This window comes from Pongo abelii, chromosome 4 (assembly GCF_028885655.2).
Source record: "Pongo abelii isolate AG06213 chromosome 4, NHGRI_mPonAbe1-v2.0_pri, whole genome shotgun sequence".
In the NCBI taxonomy this organism is placed as follows: domain Eukaryota; kingdom Metazoa; phylum Chordata; class Mammalia; order Primates; family Hominidae; genus Pongo; species Pongo abelii.
Genome location: NC_071989.2, coordinates 74,860,119 through 74,875,087, shown reverse-complemented (window position 1 = coordinate 74,875,087; position 14,969 = coordinate 74,860,119). Strand labels below are relative to the sequence as shown.

Below are 14,969 nucleotides of genomic sequence, written 5' to 3'. Positions count from 1 at the left end.
ATTGTCCTGCAATAAACACATGTGTGCAGGTGTCTTTTGGATATAATGATTTTTTTTTCTTTGGGTGGGTACCCAGTAATGGGATTCCTGGATCGAATGGTAACTCTACTTTTAGTTCTTTAAGAAATCTTCATACTGTTTTCCATATAGGTTGTATTAATTTACATTTCCACTAGCAGTGTATAAGCATTCCCTTTTCACCACATCCATGCCAACATCTGTTGTTTTTTGACTTTCTAATAACGGCCATTCTTGCAAGAGTAAGGTGGTATCTCATTGTGGTTTCAATTTGCATTTCCCTGATAATTAGTGATGTTGAGCATTTTTTCATATGTTTGTTGGCCATTTGTATAACTTTGAGAAATGTCTATTCATGTAATTTGCCCATTTTTGATGGGATAATTTGTTTTTTTCTTGCTGATTTGTTTGAGTTTCTTGTAGATTCTGGGTATTAGTCCTTTGTTGGATGCACAGTTTGCAAATATTTTCTCCAATTCTGTGGGTTGTCTGTTTACTCTGATGATTATTTCTTTTGTTGTACAGAAGCCTTTTAGTTTAATGAGGTCTCACTTATTTATTTTTGATGGGTCCAGACTCTGTGGATTCTAATTTCTTGCTCTGACACTTACTACCTATGTGACCTTGAGCAAATTTCCTAGTGCATCTATGCCTTGGTTTCCGTATCTGTAAAATGTGGGTAATACTAGTATTTACCTTGTAGGGTTGTTATGGAGATCAAGCAGTATAGTACATTTGATGCATTTCAAGTCAACTTGCAGCCATCAATATACATCCTCCCTAAATACTTAGCATACATATCATTAACTAGAGTTTAGTATTTACTTTTTTGGGGGTAAAATTTGCATACAAAAAATGCATAAATCTTAACTGTATTTTCGTGGAGTTTTGACAAATACATATACCCATGTAACCTAAAATTCTATCAAGATATTGAAAATTACCATCACTAGCCAGGCATGGTGGAGGGTGCCTGTAATCCCAGCTACCATCAGATGTCCAGGAAGTTCCTTAAACCCCTTCACAGTCTGTTGCCTACAACACTCACCAGAGGTAACCACTGTTTTGATAGATTAGATTCATTTCCTCTAGAGTTTCATGTGAAAGAAATCATACATATTTTCTGTGCAAGACTTTATTTGCTCAGCATAATGGTTTTGAGATTCAACCATGTTGTGGCATGTATTAGTTCATTCTTTTTTATTGATCAATAATATTCTATTGTTTGAATATATCAGTTTGCTTAGCTATTTTCCTATCTATGGCCACCTGGGCTGCTTCTAGTTAAAACAATTTTTTTTAAATGTTGTCCAGATTTTATAGTTATTATTTGTGGGAGGTCGTATCCTTAAGAAGTTTAGTTGGCCTCACTAGAGAATTTCATTTTCTTCTTCACATACACAAAAATTCCTTTGTTAATCATCAGTGTAGCTCCCCAAAATAGAAAATCCAAATAATTTGTGGAGATTGAATCCTCTTAGCTGTGGTTTGATGGTTAAGTTTTATTCTGTGTAATCAGATTAATGTATATAATGTTTTAATGTTTTAGCATATGCAGTCTTGAAATAAATACTTGAGTGTCATGAAATGTTGTAACCAGATACAAATATTATCACAAAATTTCTTATTTGTAGAGCACAATAAGCCATGTACTTTTAAGTATAAATATGGAAAATGTGAGCCTACAAAGTTTATTTTTGATGAGAATGTCTTATATCCACCAGTACTGTATTAGAAGAAATTTTTGGCAATACCTATGCTTGCTTTTTATTTAATTTTTGTAAAACTGAAATCAATAATTATGCTTCTCTTTTGCATTTAAATTTTATCTTTTTCCCTGAAAAGTGCAGTAAAAGAGCATGCTATTTAATATTAAATAATCAGAAAACTTTATACATTTAATGTAAGTACTAAACAAAGCTTTAGGATCACTTTGGTTTTTCTGAGACTCTAGTAGCTATAAATATCTCAGTAGCCTGTAATCTTGCCAACTACCTCTGCCATTTTTCTTTGCCAACTGGCTGCCAAGAATTGAAAGCTCAGAATAGCCAATCTAAATCTTCATTTTAAATTCATTTTCACAATTTTATTACTAATCAAAATATTTTTTACATACTCAACTCACTAGGATGAACTAATGTTTACTTTTTATAGAACTGACTTTTTAATTTGTTAGAAAATGAACATTTGGCACATTTCTTAAACATGACTCTTTCTTTTCTGGTACTTGTCTTCTATTTTGGCCTTTTAGGATCCTACGGATGCTTTAGGCTCCACTTTGATAAAAGGAAAACCTGAATCCTTCCTTGTAAACATACCATGTAGTTTTGCTTTTTGAATATACTTCCAGCACTTGCCACAATGTGTAACATTTATGTAGGTTTGTCATATGTTTTATCATATACTCATCATATGTTCTGCCTTATCTTATATGCATATTTGTTTTATTTCTTCAGGTGAAGGGCAGAGATTGGCACTTGTGTCTATTTGTATCCCCTATAGCACCTTATATTGTGCCTTGTAGGTGTTCAGCCAATTTTTGTAGGATGAAGTGTATAAAAGATACTGAAGCAACCAGCCATTTGCATTAATACTTGTGTACATAAAACAACAACTGATTGAGTATAGGTCTAAAACACCACCAAGTTCTCCACGATGTGAAATGAACAACAGTTTTGGATGTCTTCTGTCCCTACACAAACACAATGTTCTTATTTCTTTTGTACTTCAGTGCTGAGTACTTTACCCATAGTAAGCTCATGCTTCAGGGGTGGATGGATAGTTGAATGACTTAAGGCAATAAAAGACAGGAGAGAGAGAGAGCATAATGGAGGGAATTTGGAAGGCCTCTTAGGTGATGGAGAACTGGAGTCGGATTTGAAGGACCGGTAGAACTTGGATAGGCAGAGGAGAGGGGAAGGCATTTCAGATTGGAGAGCTTAGTCTAAAAGGCACAATCAAGAAGCCTCAGGCCATTGTAATAAGAAATGCCAGTGACGGCACGTAGTCGTGTGAGCTCTGAGAAAGATGGGAACAGAGACCTCATTATTTCGCATTTTGTTTCCTCTTCTTCTGTGAGCAGCATGTGGTCAGTCAGTCCACTGGGATTTGAGCTTGTTGTTGAATCTCTGTTCTGCACTTACTAGCTGCATGACCTTGGGCAGTTACTGTATCTTTTTAAGCCTCAGTTTCCTCACTTGTAAAATAAGGATGTTATCCACTTCAAAGGGTAGTTGTAAGGAGTGATAATATGTACAAAGTCCCCAGCATAGTCCTAGACTTGCAACATTTGTTTCTTTCAAAAACAAGGTAAGGCTTCTTTAATTGTAGGAATAGATTTTTACCATAATTTATTTATGCATGATGTGAGAAATGTGAAGTAGCTTGATTTTTTTCTGTCTTTCTGTAAAAATAGAACATAAATCATATTTGTGCTTTTGTTTCTAATAAGGTGAAGAAAGCAAGGGTGCCTGGAAACATGTGACTCTGACTGTACTGTTCCACTGAAATTTCATTAGTTATGCCCTGATAACCAGACAACAGAGGCAGAGAGCGCAGACCACATTGTTATTCAGTTCAGACATTGGCATGTTTCGCTTCATCTTCCAGAAGATTCAAATATAGCCTGTCTTCTCTTTCCTTTCCTGGCCTCTGAGGCTCAGACGCCTCTCCTGTTCCTTTTGTGAGCTGCACAAATCTGCTTTCACCCTAACTTGCAGTTTGTGATCCAAAGCTGTTGAGATTGAAACACAGTCCCCCTCCTTCCTTACACCCACTCTTCTCTCTGAGTCTGATCCTCCCTGCTTATTTCTTATCTTATTATCAGAATCTGAAGCCAGATTTCAGGGTGTCTTTCTATTTCCCTTTTCCATACACCTCCCAAATAGCTAATTTATTTCCTACTCCCTTAGTCCAAGTTCTTAACTTTGGTTGAACTAGTGCAATAGGGACATCAAAATGGCTTTCCATTTCTACTTGCACTCCCCACTCCTGTCTTCTGCCAAAACGTTTTTTTCTAAGATGTGAAATTGATCATCTAATGCTTGCTTTCTGTTCAGTAGTTCCAAAATACCTACAGGATCCAATTTAAGCTCCTCAACATGACGCATAAGATCTTTTCTAATCTAGGCTCTTTCTTTTCTCTTAACTTCATTATCTTCACTTTTCCTCCTACCCTGTTCCTCTTTTCTCTACTACCTATGCACATGTCATATGAAACTTACTGATTTCTTAAAAATACCATGTTAGGACATCTCTCCATGCTTTGTATGTGCTTCCCCCTATGCCTAGAATATTTCCTACCTTATCTAATTGGTCAACTACTAGTCATCCTTCAAAACCTGTTAGGCTTTGGGAGGCCAAGGTGGGTGGATCACCTGAGGTCAGGAGTTCGAGACCAGCCTGGCCAACATGGTGAAACCCCTGTCTCCACTAAAAATACAAAAAATTAGCTGGGTGTGGTGGTGCGCACCTGTATTCCCAGCTACTCTGGAGGCTGAGGCAGGAGAACTGCTTGAATCCGGGAGGCGGAGGTTGCAGTGAGCCGAGGTCACGTCACTGCACTCCAGCCTGAGCCACAAGAGCGAAACTCTGTCTCAAAAAACAAAAGAGAAAAAACCCAGTTAGGTGTTGCTTCTTTTGGGAAGACTTTCTTAGTTTCTTTTCTTTTTTTTCCTTGTCACCCAGGCTGGAGTGCAGTGGCACGATCTTGGCTCACTGCACCCTCTGCCTCCCAGGTTCAAGCAATTCTTCTGCCTCAGCCTCCTGAGTAGCTGGGACTACAGGCTCCCGCCATTACACCCTGCTAATTTTTTTGTAGTTTTAGTAGAGACAGAGTTTCACTATGTTGGCCAGGCTGGTCTCAAACTCCTGACCTCAGGTGATCCACCCGCCTCGGCCTCCCAAAGTGCTGGGATTACGGGTGTGAGCCACTGCGCCTGGTCTTCTTAATGTCTTTTCCTCCCAACCTCCTGACCATGCCCCTATGGCCCTTCCCCTCCATGTCCTGTGGAGTGGTGCTGTCCAATATGGTAGCTCCCAGCCACATGTGGTGATTTAAATATAAATTAATTAGAATGTGATACAATTAAATATTGCATTAGCAATTCTTCAGTTGCATTAGCATATTTCAAATGCTCATTAGTCACATGTGGCTAGGTGCTACTGTATTGGATAGTACAGATACAGAACTTTTCTGTTGCAGAAAGTTCTGTTAGACAGCTTGGCATAGGGTTAGCCACACCTTTCTCTGTGTTGCCTCTTCCTTTTATACTTCCATTTTTGCAATTTATTATAGTATTTGTTTATTTGCATATCTATTTCCCTATTAGACTAGGAAAGGTTGAAGGGCAGGGAGATACTCTCTTCATCTTTGTATAGTGGTTTCGAGTTCAGTGTCTAGCATATTATAGGTATTCCACAAAAGTCAGCTGAATTGGTTCAGTGAATTTTAGAAGGGAAAGTTGTCTCTACCTGATGACTTCTAATGATGAAACAGTGACATGGCAGCGTGTATGTGTGTCTATTTAAAAAAAAAAAAAAATTTAAACCTATTTAAACTTATTGAGAGAGAATAGTATGATGAACATCTCTATATGTATGTTCATCATAGAATCAATGGTAGTTAACATTTTGCCATGTTTACTTCCTCAATCTTTTCCTTCCTTCCTTCCTTCCTTCCCTCTCTCTCTCCTTCCTTCCTTCCTTCCCTCCCTCCCTCCCTCTCTCTTTCTTTCTTTTTGTCCTTCCTTCATTCCTTTCTTCCTTCCCTCCTTCCTTCCCTCCCCTCCCCTCTTTCTTTCTCTTTCTTTCTTTCTTGATTCATTCCTTCCTTCCTTGCTTACTCTCCTTCCTTCCTTCCTTCCTTCATTTCTCTCTCTTTCTGTCTTTCCCTTCCTTCCCTTCCCATCCCGTCCCGTCCCGTCCCATCCCGTCCCATCCTGTCCTGTCCTTCTGTCACTCTGTCACCCAGCCTGGAGTGCAATGGCATGATCTCAGCTCACTGTAACCTCTGCCTTCCAGGTTCAAGCAAGTCTCATGCCTCAGTCTCCTGAGTAGCAGGGACCACGGGACACCCAGCTAATTTTTGTATTTTTAGTACAGACAGGATTTCACCATGTTAGCCAGGCTTTCTCAAACTCCTGGCCTGAAGTGATTCACCCACCTCAGCCTCCCAAAGTGCTGGGATTACAGGCATGAACCACAGCACCTGGCCTCTCTTTGTCTTTCTATTGGGGTATATGGGGTGGGGGTGTGTGTATATGCCTATATACAAATACATAAAATTTTCTTGCTGATCCAAAATACTTCAGCTATATCTCCCAAGAATAGGGATATACTTCATATAACTATCATACCATTTACATGTAAGAAAATTAGTATTAATACTGAAATCTTTCCATTTGTCCCCAAAACATCTTTTATAGCTATGTTTTTTATCCAGAATCCAACCAAGTTTCTTGCATTGTATTTTGTTATGCCACTTTAGTCTCTTTTAATCTAAAAAGTATCCCTGACTTTTTTGGTTGATTGTTTTTCATGAGATAGACATTTTTGAAGAGTTCAGGCCAATTGTCTTATAGAATGAGCCATATTCTAGATTTATGTGGTGCTTCCTCATGATTAAAGTTAAATTTTGTTATGAAGCCTACAAAAATAATTATGTGTACCACTTATTGCATTGTGTTAGGAGGTACATATTTTCAGACTGTCCCATTACTGGTGACTCCAAGTTTGATATCTTAAGGTGATGACCATCAGATCTATTATTCCTTTTGTAATTTATAAGTAATCTGTAGGGTTTGGTGATATGAATAAAAAATTATTCCCTAACAAACTTTTATTAAATATTTTATCATCTATTCGTGATCTTTCTCCTTATCACATACGTTGATAGTTGCAAAATGGTGATTTTTTCTAATTTTATCATTTCCTTTACATATATTTCCTCACATATTTCTATAAAGAAGAGCTTTCCTCTCTTCCTTTTTCAGCTTTCTCCCTCTTCCTCACTGCAGCTTTTTTGAGTGTCGTTTGAATATTCATTTGTACTCATTAATTTTTTAAAAATTCACTATTCAGTGTGTTATAATCAGTTACCTTAATAGTTATTTTTGGTTCTTAAATTATCCTACATTTGGCTAATGAGACCCCTTTAAACTGGTCATGTATCCTTTTATGTAACTTCATTTTTTTTTTTTTTTTTTTTTGAGACGAAGTCTCGGTCAGTTGCCCAGGCTGGGGTGCAGTGGCGCGATCTCGGCTCACTGCAAGCTCCGCCTCCCGGGTTCACGCCATTCTCCTGCCTCAGCCTCTCGAGTAGCTGGGACTACAGGCGCCCGCCACCACGCCTGGCTAATTTTTTTGTATTTTTAGTAGAGACGGAGTTTCACTGTGTTAGCCAGGATGGTCTTGATCTCCTGACCTCATGATCCGCCTGCCTCGGCCTCCCAAAGTGCTGGGATTACAGGCGTGAGGCACTGCGCCTGGCCTGTAACTTCATTTTTAAAAAACACTTTCTTAGCCAGGCACTGTGGCTCACCGCCTGTAATCCCAGCACTTTGGGAGACCAAGGCCAGTGGATCACTTGAGGTCGGGAGTTTGAGACCAGCCTGGCCAATATGGTGAAACACCCGTCCCTACTAAAACTACAAAAAATAGCTGGGCGTGCCACTGCACTCCAGCCTGGGAGACAGAGCAAGACTGTCTCAAAAAAAATAAAAAATAAAAAAACCAACCACTTTCTTGCTTTCTGAGATAATAAGACATTCCATATTTCCTTTGTACTTTCCCTGTTGTAGCCCTGAGCTCAACTATTTCTCCAAGGAAGCTCTGTCCTTTTCAGTGGAGGATGTATTTAGAAACCAAGATTGGGTTGCAGGACATGATCATTGCTACTAAGGTCTTATTGCTTCTAGGTCCTTTCAGTGGACAGAGCTAGGAAATTGATTTTTTGAAAAGTCATCAGTTTATACAGATACTTTCAATTCACTAGCATCACAGAGTTCTCCCTCATCTTTCCCCATTTTATATTTGTATCTTCTTTCTCCCACGGTGAAAACCCTTCTTCCATTACCACCAGTAATGGTGGTACTTTACTCATTTGCTGTATCTTTCAGTATCCTTCAGTTGGTATTATAAGCCAATATTACACCAGTAGCAGGCCTGCTATGTAAACTTCAGGATTTCTTTGCAGTTTTTCATTTGTCTTTGAATGCATCTCACTAAGCATATATACTCAGAATACTGTGCTCAAAAGTGATTTGAATTTTTTTTTATATAATTAGGATCAATTGTTTGTTTTATTCAGTTTGAAAGTTTGCTTTTTCATCTTTCTGAAGTCTTACTCTCATTTCTATCCCATCTACCCCATTCTCACCCATCCCCTATAGGATGAGAGTGAGACTTCTAATGTAGGTTTAACTTCTGAACTTTGTATGTTTTTTACATAAAATTAAATTTAAAAGAATGATTAGTAAAAATAATGCCTCTCTCTGTCCTTAATGATCTGATTTTCCTTGTGTTTAATATTAATGTTTCTACATCAGCTTTCTTTTTTGTTGTTTCAGTTCTCCTGTTTGTCTTTTGCTGTCCTTTTAACTTCAACCTATGTATGATTATGGTTTAAGTGATATATTTTGTATCCAAGTTGAGAATCTGAGTTTTGTGTGATAAATTTTAATTGTTTTCTGCTACCTTTTTTGGGGGGGTGGGGAAGACAAACTCTTGCTTTGTAACCCAGGCTAAAGTACAGTGGCATGAACATGGCTCACTGCAGCCTCGACCTCCTGGGCTCAAGTGATCCTCCTGTCTCAGCCTCCCGAGTAGCTGAGACTACAGGTGTACACCACTACACCTGGGTAATTTTTAAATTTTTCGTAGAGACAGGGTCACACTGTGTTGCCCAAGGTGGTCTCAAACTCCTGGACTCAAGTGATCCTCTTGGCCTTGGCCTCCCAAAGTGTTGGGATTACAGGAATGAGCCACTGCACCTGGCTCTTTTTAAGCATCCTTTTTCTTGGCTGCTTCTTCCCTCCCCCACTTCCCCCCTTCTATTGGATTGATTTTTTTTTTTTCTTTCTAATTATTTGGAAGTTACACATCCTATATCTCTTCTAATGGTTATTCTTGTCCTGCTGTTACTTTGTATTGAGTATTAAGTTGGAGAAACCCATACCACTTTTTCACATGAACTACCAAAACTGGTTTGTTGAACCCTATACTTTCAAATCTTAATTTTTTTTAAACTGAAGCAAAGGACTATGTGTTTATTTTTAAATAAATATTAACATTTTTATAATAGTCTGAAAAGTAAGGGCCTCAGTCATGCTGTATGAAGAAAGATTGGCAGAAAACTAGACCTAAAACCACCTTTTCTCTATAGTCTGCCAGACTTCTCCTCCCCCTCCATGCCCCCACTAGAATCTAAGTGGTATTGAGGACAGGAATATTATTTTTCTTATTGCTGTATCCATTATTCTTAGAAAAGTGTGCATTCACTGGCCCTCAATAGATATATCAGTTGAATGAATCAAGTAGAAATATTTAGAGAAGAACAAATGGAGTGGTGTAGCTTTACTCCTTCGCTGTATCTTTCAGTATCCTTCAGTTGTTATTATAAACCAATGTAATTGGTTTATAATTATAAATTACAATTATATTGGTTTATAATTATGAGGGCAGGAGACATTATGGAAACTTTGAGTTGAAAGATTTACGTGTCAGACAATAATTATACTTGTTTTATATTGTTCCCAGTCATTTTAGAAGAGTTTTTTGGTAGATGTGATATAGCAAGCGTTAACAGATCAGATAAATGGTCCTTGATTGCTCTGAAGATTCTGTGCAAAGTAGATGGAATAGTTGTCATCCTTAATTTACAGCCAGATTTAGGTACACAGATAAGTGTTTTTACTTTAGATTTGCTAGATAGTCTTAATATATTGTAATATTATGTGTACCTGTAGAATGACTAGTGTTTTGGGAAGGCATGAATATGTATTTATTAAAGATAAATTTTAACTAAACAAAGAAATACAATTAAAAGGCCAGGCACGGTGGCTCACGCCTGTAATCCCAGCACTTTGGGAGGCTGAGGCGGGCAGAGCATGAGGTCAGGAGATTGAGACCATCCTGGCTAACACGGTGAAACCCCCGTCTCTACTAGAAATTCAAAAAATTAGCTGGGCCTGGTGGCTGGCGCCTGTAATCCCAGCTACTTGGGAGGCTGAGGCAGGAGAATGGCGTGAACCCAGGAGGCGGAGCTTGCAGTGAGCCAAGATCACGCCATTGTACTCCAGCCTGGGTGATAGAGCAAGACTCCACCTCAAAAAAAAAAAAATTAAAAATAGTTAACATTAAATCCTGAATGTAGCCATATATTAACTACTTAAAATGCAATCCACATGGTATTATTGTTCTCTTCAAAAACTTTTGCTAGGTAACATTCCAGATGCTCAGAATATGCTAAGTCCTATGTATTATGTATAGAGGAGTCATTTTCTGATTATATTTTAAAAATTGCAAACCAGATATCTAAAGGCAAGTATTGCCTTTCAGTTTCCTGAAGGTGTTTAGCAAGTGTTTAGGAACAGATTTGTTGTTTTTTCAAAACCACATAGTTCTTTCTCTGAATTCCCTTCTCAAAACTTTCTCTCTCCATCCTCCCATGAGCCCTTTTATCCTTCTTGCATGTTTCTGTGCATATGTGCAGACAAATATACTGTTTAGAAAGTGAGACTCTTGGCAGAAAAGAGATGAGATTCAGGCATTTGCTGTTCTACAAAATCACCGTTAGCAGATTTCCAGAATCAGATGTCAGTGACAGATCAGACACTAGGCCTGTGAATTTGCAGATAGTATTGCCTTGCCTAATGAGTTAGATATAAGACCTGGACTTAGTATATATCTCATACTCTGTTTCTGGACAAGATTTTTTTTCTTCCAGTGGCTCTGCTTATTATATATAATAAAATTATTTTAAAAATCTGTCTCAAAAAGTCCATTAACTCCTTTTCTCTCAATAAATGTTGTTAATTCTTAGATGAAATTTGGTTTAGCAGTTTTGTAATCCCAGATTCAACTTCCTGGCCAGGTGCAGTGGCTCACGCCTGTAATCCCAGCACTTGGGGAGGCCGAGGTGGGCGGATCACTTGAGGTCAGGAGTTCGAGATCAGCCTGGCCAACATGGCGAAACCCTGTCTCTACTAAAAATACAAAAATTAGCCGGGTATGGGAGCACACACCTGTAATCCCAGCTACTTGGGGGGTTGAGGCAGGAGAATCACTTGAACCTGGGAGACGGAGGTTTCAGTGAGCCGAGATCGTACCACTGCAGTCCAGCCTGGGCGACAAAACAAGACTCCGTCTCAAAAAACCAAACACAACAACAATAACAAAAAAGTCCCTGAGTTGGTAGGATTCCATTGTCATTCAGTTAATTCCTTGCATTACTTCACTCTCTGAACTGTTCTCCTTCAAGCAACCAGGCAGAATAGACCAGAACATTTGAGGCCTCTGAGGGACCTTCCTGGCTCTATGGACTAAAATCAGCTGTCAACAAGAGCTTTCTATAGTGGTAGAAAAAGGAGCTTGCTCTGAGACAATGTCTCATTCCTCCCTTATTGTTATTGTGACACAAAGTTTTTGTCCTGAAAGCACTGTGGCTTAGAAGGCCAAGCATAAATGTAAGTTTTCTTGAAATCTCCTGAGTACGTATGTATCTATGTGTCACCCATTGAAGTATATGAACTTTTCAAGGTTGGTCTCTTAAAATTTTCTCTGAGTTAAGCTACTCTAAAAGGAAGATCTGTACTTGTCTGGAAGGTTGTGCTCCTTATACAGTATAACTTTAATGAATGCTTTTTGACCTGGAATCCTCACACTGGATGGGGAAAAGTCAGTGATCCAGACTCACATGTTGTTAATCTGCTTTGTGGAAGCCAGGCTATGATGGGAATTTCTCAGCATCTTCCTGTTAATTAGAACTAAACTCCTATTTCTTCTCCTTTTCTTCCCACTAAATGTGCTGAATTTTTAGTGAAAATTTAGTAGGTTTATATTCCCAGGTTCAGCTTCCAGAATTGGCAGTATTTCTTTTAGCTTCTTCTATCCAGGATTGGTTTTACATAACACATCTGTTCGTGGATACCTAGCAAATAATTGATTTATTACTATGTACATCCAGTATTTGTAGAGTATAATAATAAGCTGGATGTGATATAGAAGTAGTATTAGATAACCCTAATCTATAGTTTGATTGACAGGAGGAGATTAGAACATACTTAAGAAATATTAAGGATCAGCAAGGATCCTCACTGATACTTGGAGATAGGTGGTGTTTTAATCAGCTTTATTGTTTTCATGTGTGCTTATTAGAGTCCAGCTAGGTCCTTGAAAGACATGACCTTTGACTAATTTCAAGGAAGAGAGATGGTTTACTGGGTGGTTAAGCAAAAAGATTGTTTTTAAGGACAATTAAAACAACAAATATGGGGCCAGGTGCGGTGGCTCATGCCTGTAATCCCAGCTCTTAGGGAGGCAGAGGTGGGAGGATAGCATGAGCCCAGGAGTTCGAGACTTGCCTGGGCAATATAGTGAGACTCTGTTCGCCACAAAAAGGAAAAAAAAAAAAATGTCGGTAAAGAGAGAATAGAGGTAGCAAAAACAAGAGTAGTGCTTCTCAGATTGCAGTGGGAGAGGAGCATGAGGTCAGAGACCTTGGGTTAGCGTGAGACTTTTGTGTGTAGACTGAAGAACATGAAGGAGCCTAAGTTCATTTCTGGGCTTGCAAGCAAAATTTTCAGAGAGTGCTTCTTTACCTTTATTAATACAAAGGGTACCAGGTCTTGGAGTTACAGTGGTGGAGGCAGAGGTGCTGTGCAGCATAGCATTCTCCTTTGCAGTTGTGAGAAATCGAAGAAGTGGTCACCACACCCTGGCCCTCCTTGGTCCAAGAAACTTCTGTTTCTTGGTTGCTGGTGCCCCACTTTGACTTCTGAGCATCCGTCTTAGAGCTTCTCTTCTTTCCTGTTTCTCCTCTGAGCTATTTCTTCCTATCTGGAAACGTTATTGAGGAGAGGTCACAACTGCAAGGATTTTGATCTAGGCAAGTGTTCTTTTTCCAAAGTTGGCTCTTCAACCTTTTGATGAGGGACAAAATTATGAGAACTTCTGGGAGACTGAAAGAAATAAAATACAGTTGGCCTTAGAAATGAATGAATGAGAGAAAGTGCCAGGGGACTGGGATATCACTTTTACTTGTAGTTTAACCCTACCATTAAAGTGATAATAGCACAACCCTCTGTGTAGCCATTCACAGCAATCACTCACTCTTTGTGCCTCCATAGTAGCCAAGATGTCCTAGCTTTTTCACTTTTCTGTTTGGACAAACTAGAAAGGGTATAAATAGGTAGACCAGTTGTATGACTTACATATTTGTCCTTTCTATAGCAAAGCAAACAGTGAAAGGCAGCCTGCATACTTTTTTCTGCACAGAAGTTTCTGAGCTTTTTTTTCCCATTTTATTACATAATTATCTTAGACAGTTTGACTTAGAAATTTAGTGGGAGTGATCTACAAATTGGAACAAGAAAAAGGTAGTATTATTAGTACCTGAAAATCTAAATTAGTGCCTTGAAAACTGCCTTTAATAAAATTCTCTTTTCTTTCTCTTAGGGCTGCTGCTCAGAGCAAATTAGGTCACTATACAGATGCGATAAAGGATTGTGAAAAAGCAATAGCAATTGATTCAAAGTACAGCAAGGCCTATGGGAGAATGGGGTAAGTTCTGGGAGAATGTTCCAAGTAGTACCATGTAGCATCAGGTATGCTGTTCTTAATGGCTTGGTTTTGAATTTCCTGCTTAATGTTTTACCCTCTGAACTAATAAGAGGATAAATAAAACATAAGGGAGGAAATGACTACAATTTCTGTGACTAGGAAGTCAGATGATTGATGACTGATTTGATTGTTGGAGAAAATTATGTAACCATACTTAGTCGACTGATTTCATGTCCATGACCACAAATCTCAGATGAGCAGTCAATATTGCAGACAATTCTATTATTTTTCCTTCTATAGTCACCTTTCCACTCTCTGATGTGACGATTTCATAGCTCTTCCTCTCCCTTCAAATTCCCACTACCCCCTCTCTGGTGACTGTCAACTGATGCTGTTGGCTTACACTTAATTGAGAAGCTGGATGCTTTTTGAAGGAAAACAACTCATTTTCCTCCTTGCAAATCCATCGGTCTACCTACATTTGTATCTACACAGAATGCCCTTTTTTCTTGTTAAAATTGAAGCATTCTGGCTGGGTGTGGTGACTCACGCCTGTAATCCCGGCACTTTGGAAGGCCAAGGTGAGCAGATCACTTGAGGTCAGGAGTTCAAGACCAGCCTGGCCAACATGGTGAAACCCTGTCTCTATGAAAAATACAAAAATTAGCCAGGCATGGTGGTGAGCATCTGCAGACCCAGCTACTCGGGAGGCTGAGGCAGGAGAATCACTTGAACCTGGGAGGCAGAGGTTGCAGTGAGCTGAGATAGAGCCACTGCATTCCAGTCTGGGTGACAGATTGAGACTCTGTCTCAAAAAAAAAAAAGAAGCATTCTTACCTAAGACTGTTGCCTCCACTCATGCTTTAAGATCCCATTCCCTTGTACCTTCTCCACAACTTTACAACTATTACAATCTCCTTCATTTTCTATAACATTAGATCTTCCATCTCTAATAGATGATAATGGCTGGCATGTGATAAGGTCATAAAAAGTCATTCCCTGAGCCAGGTGCGGTGGCTAACACCTGTAATTCCAGTGTTTTGGGAGGCCAAGGTGGGAGGAATGCTTGAGCCCAGGAGTTCAAGACCAGCCTGGGCAACATTGCAAGACCCCATCTCTATAAAAATACAAAAATTATCCAGGAGTGGTGGTGTACACCTGTAGTCCCAGCT

General features: G+C 39.0%; 1 protein-coding gene across 3 annotated transcripts in view; it reads left to right on the top strand.

The window, feature by feature from the left end:
• Positions 1 to 14,969, top strand: part of SGTB (small glutamine rich tetratricopeptide repeat co-chaperone beta) — a 57,215-nt gene that overhangs the window by 23,904 nt on the left and 18,342 nt on the right. For all 3 annotated transcript variants that reach the window (XM_024247280.3, XM_002815605.6, XM_054556416.2), the window contains exon 6: positions 13,693 to 13,797. In XM_024247280.3, coding sequence (XP_024103048.2) covers positions 13,693 to 13,797 — 105 coding nt within the window. The remainder of the gene's footprint in view (positions 1 to 13,692; positions 13,798 to 14,969) is intronic.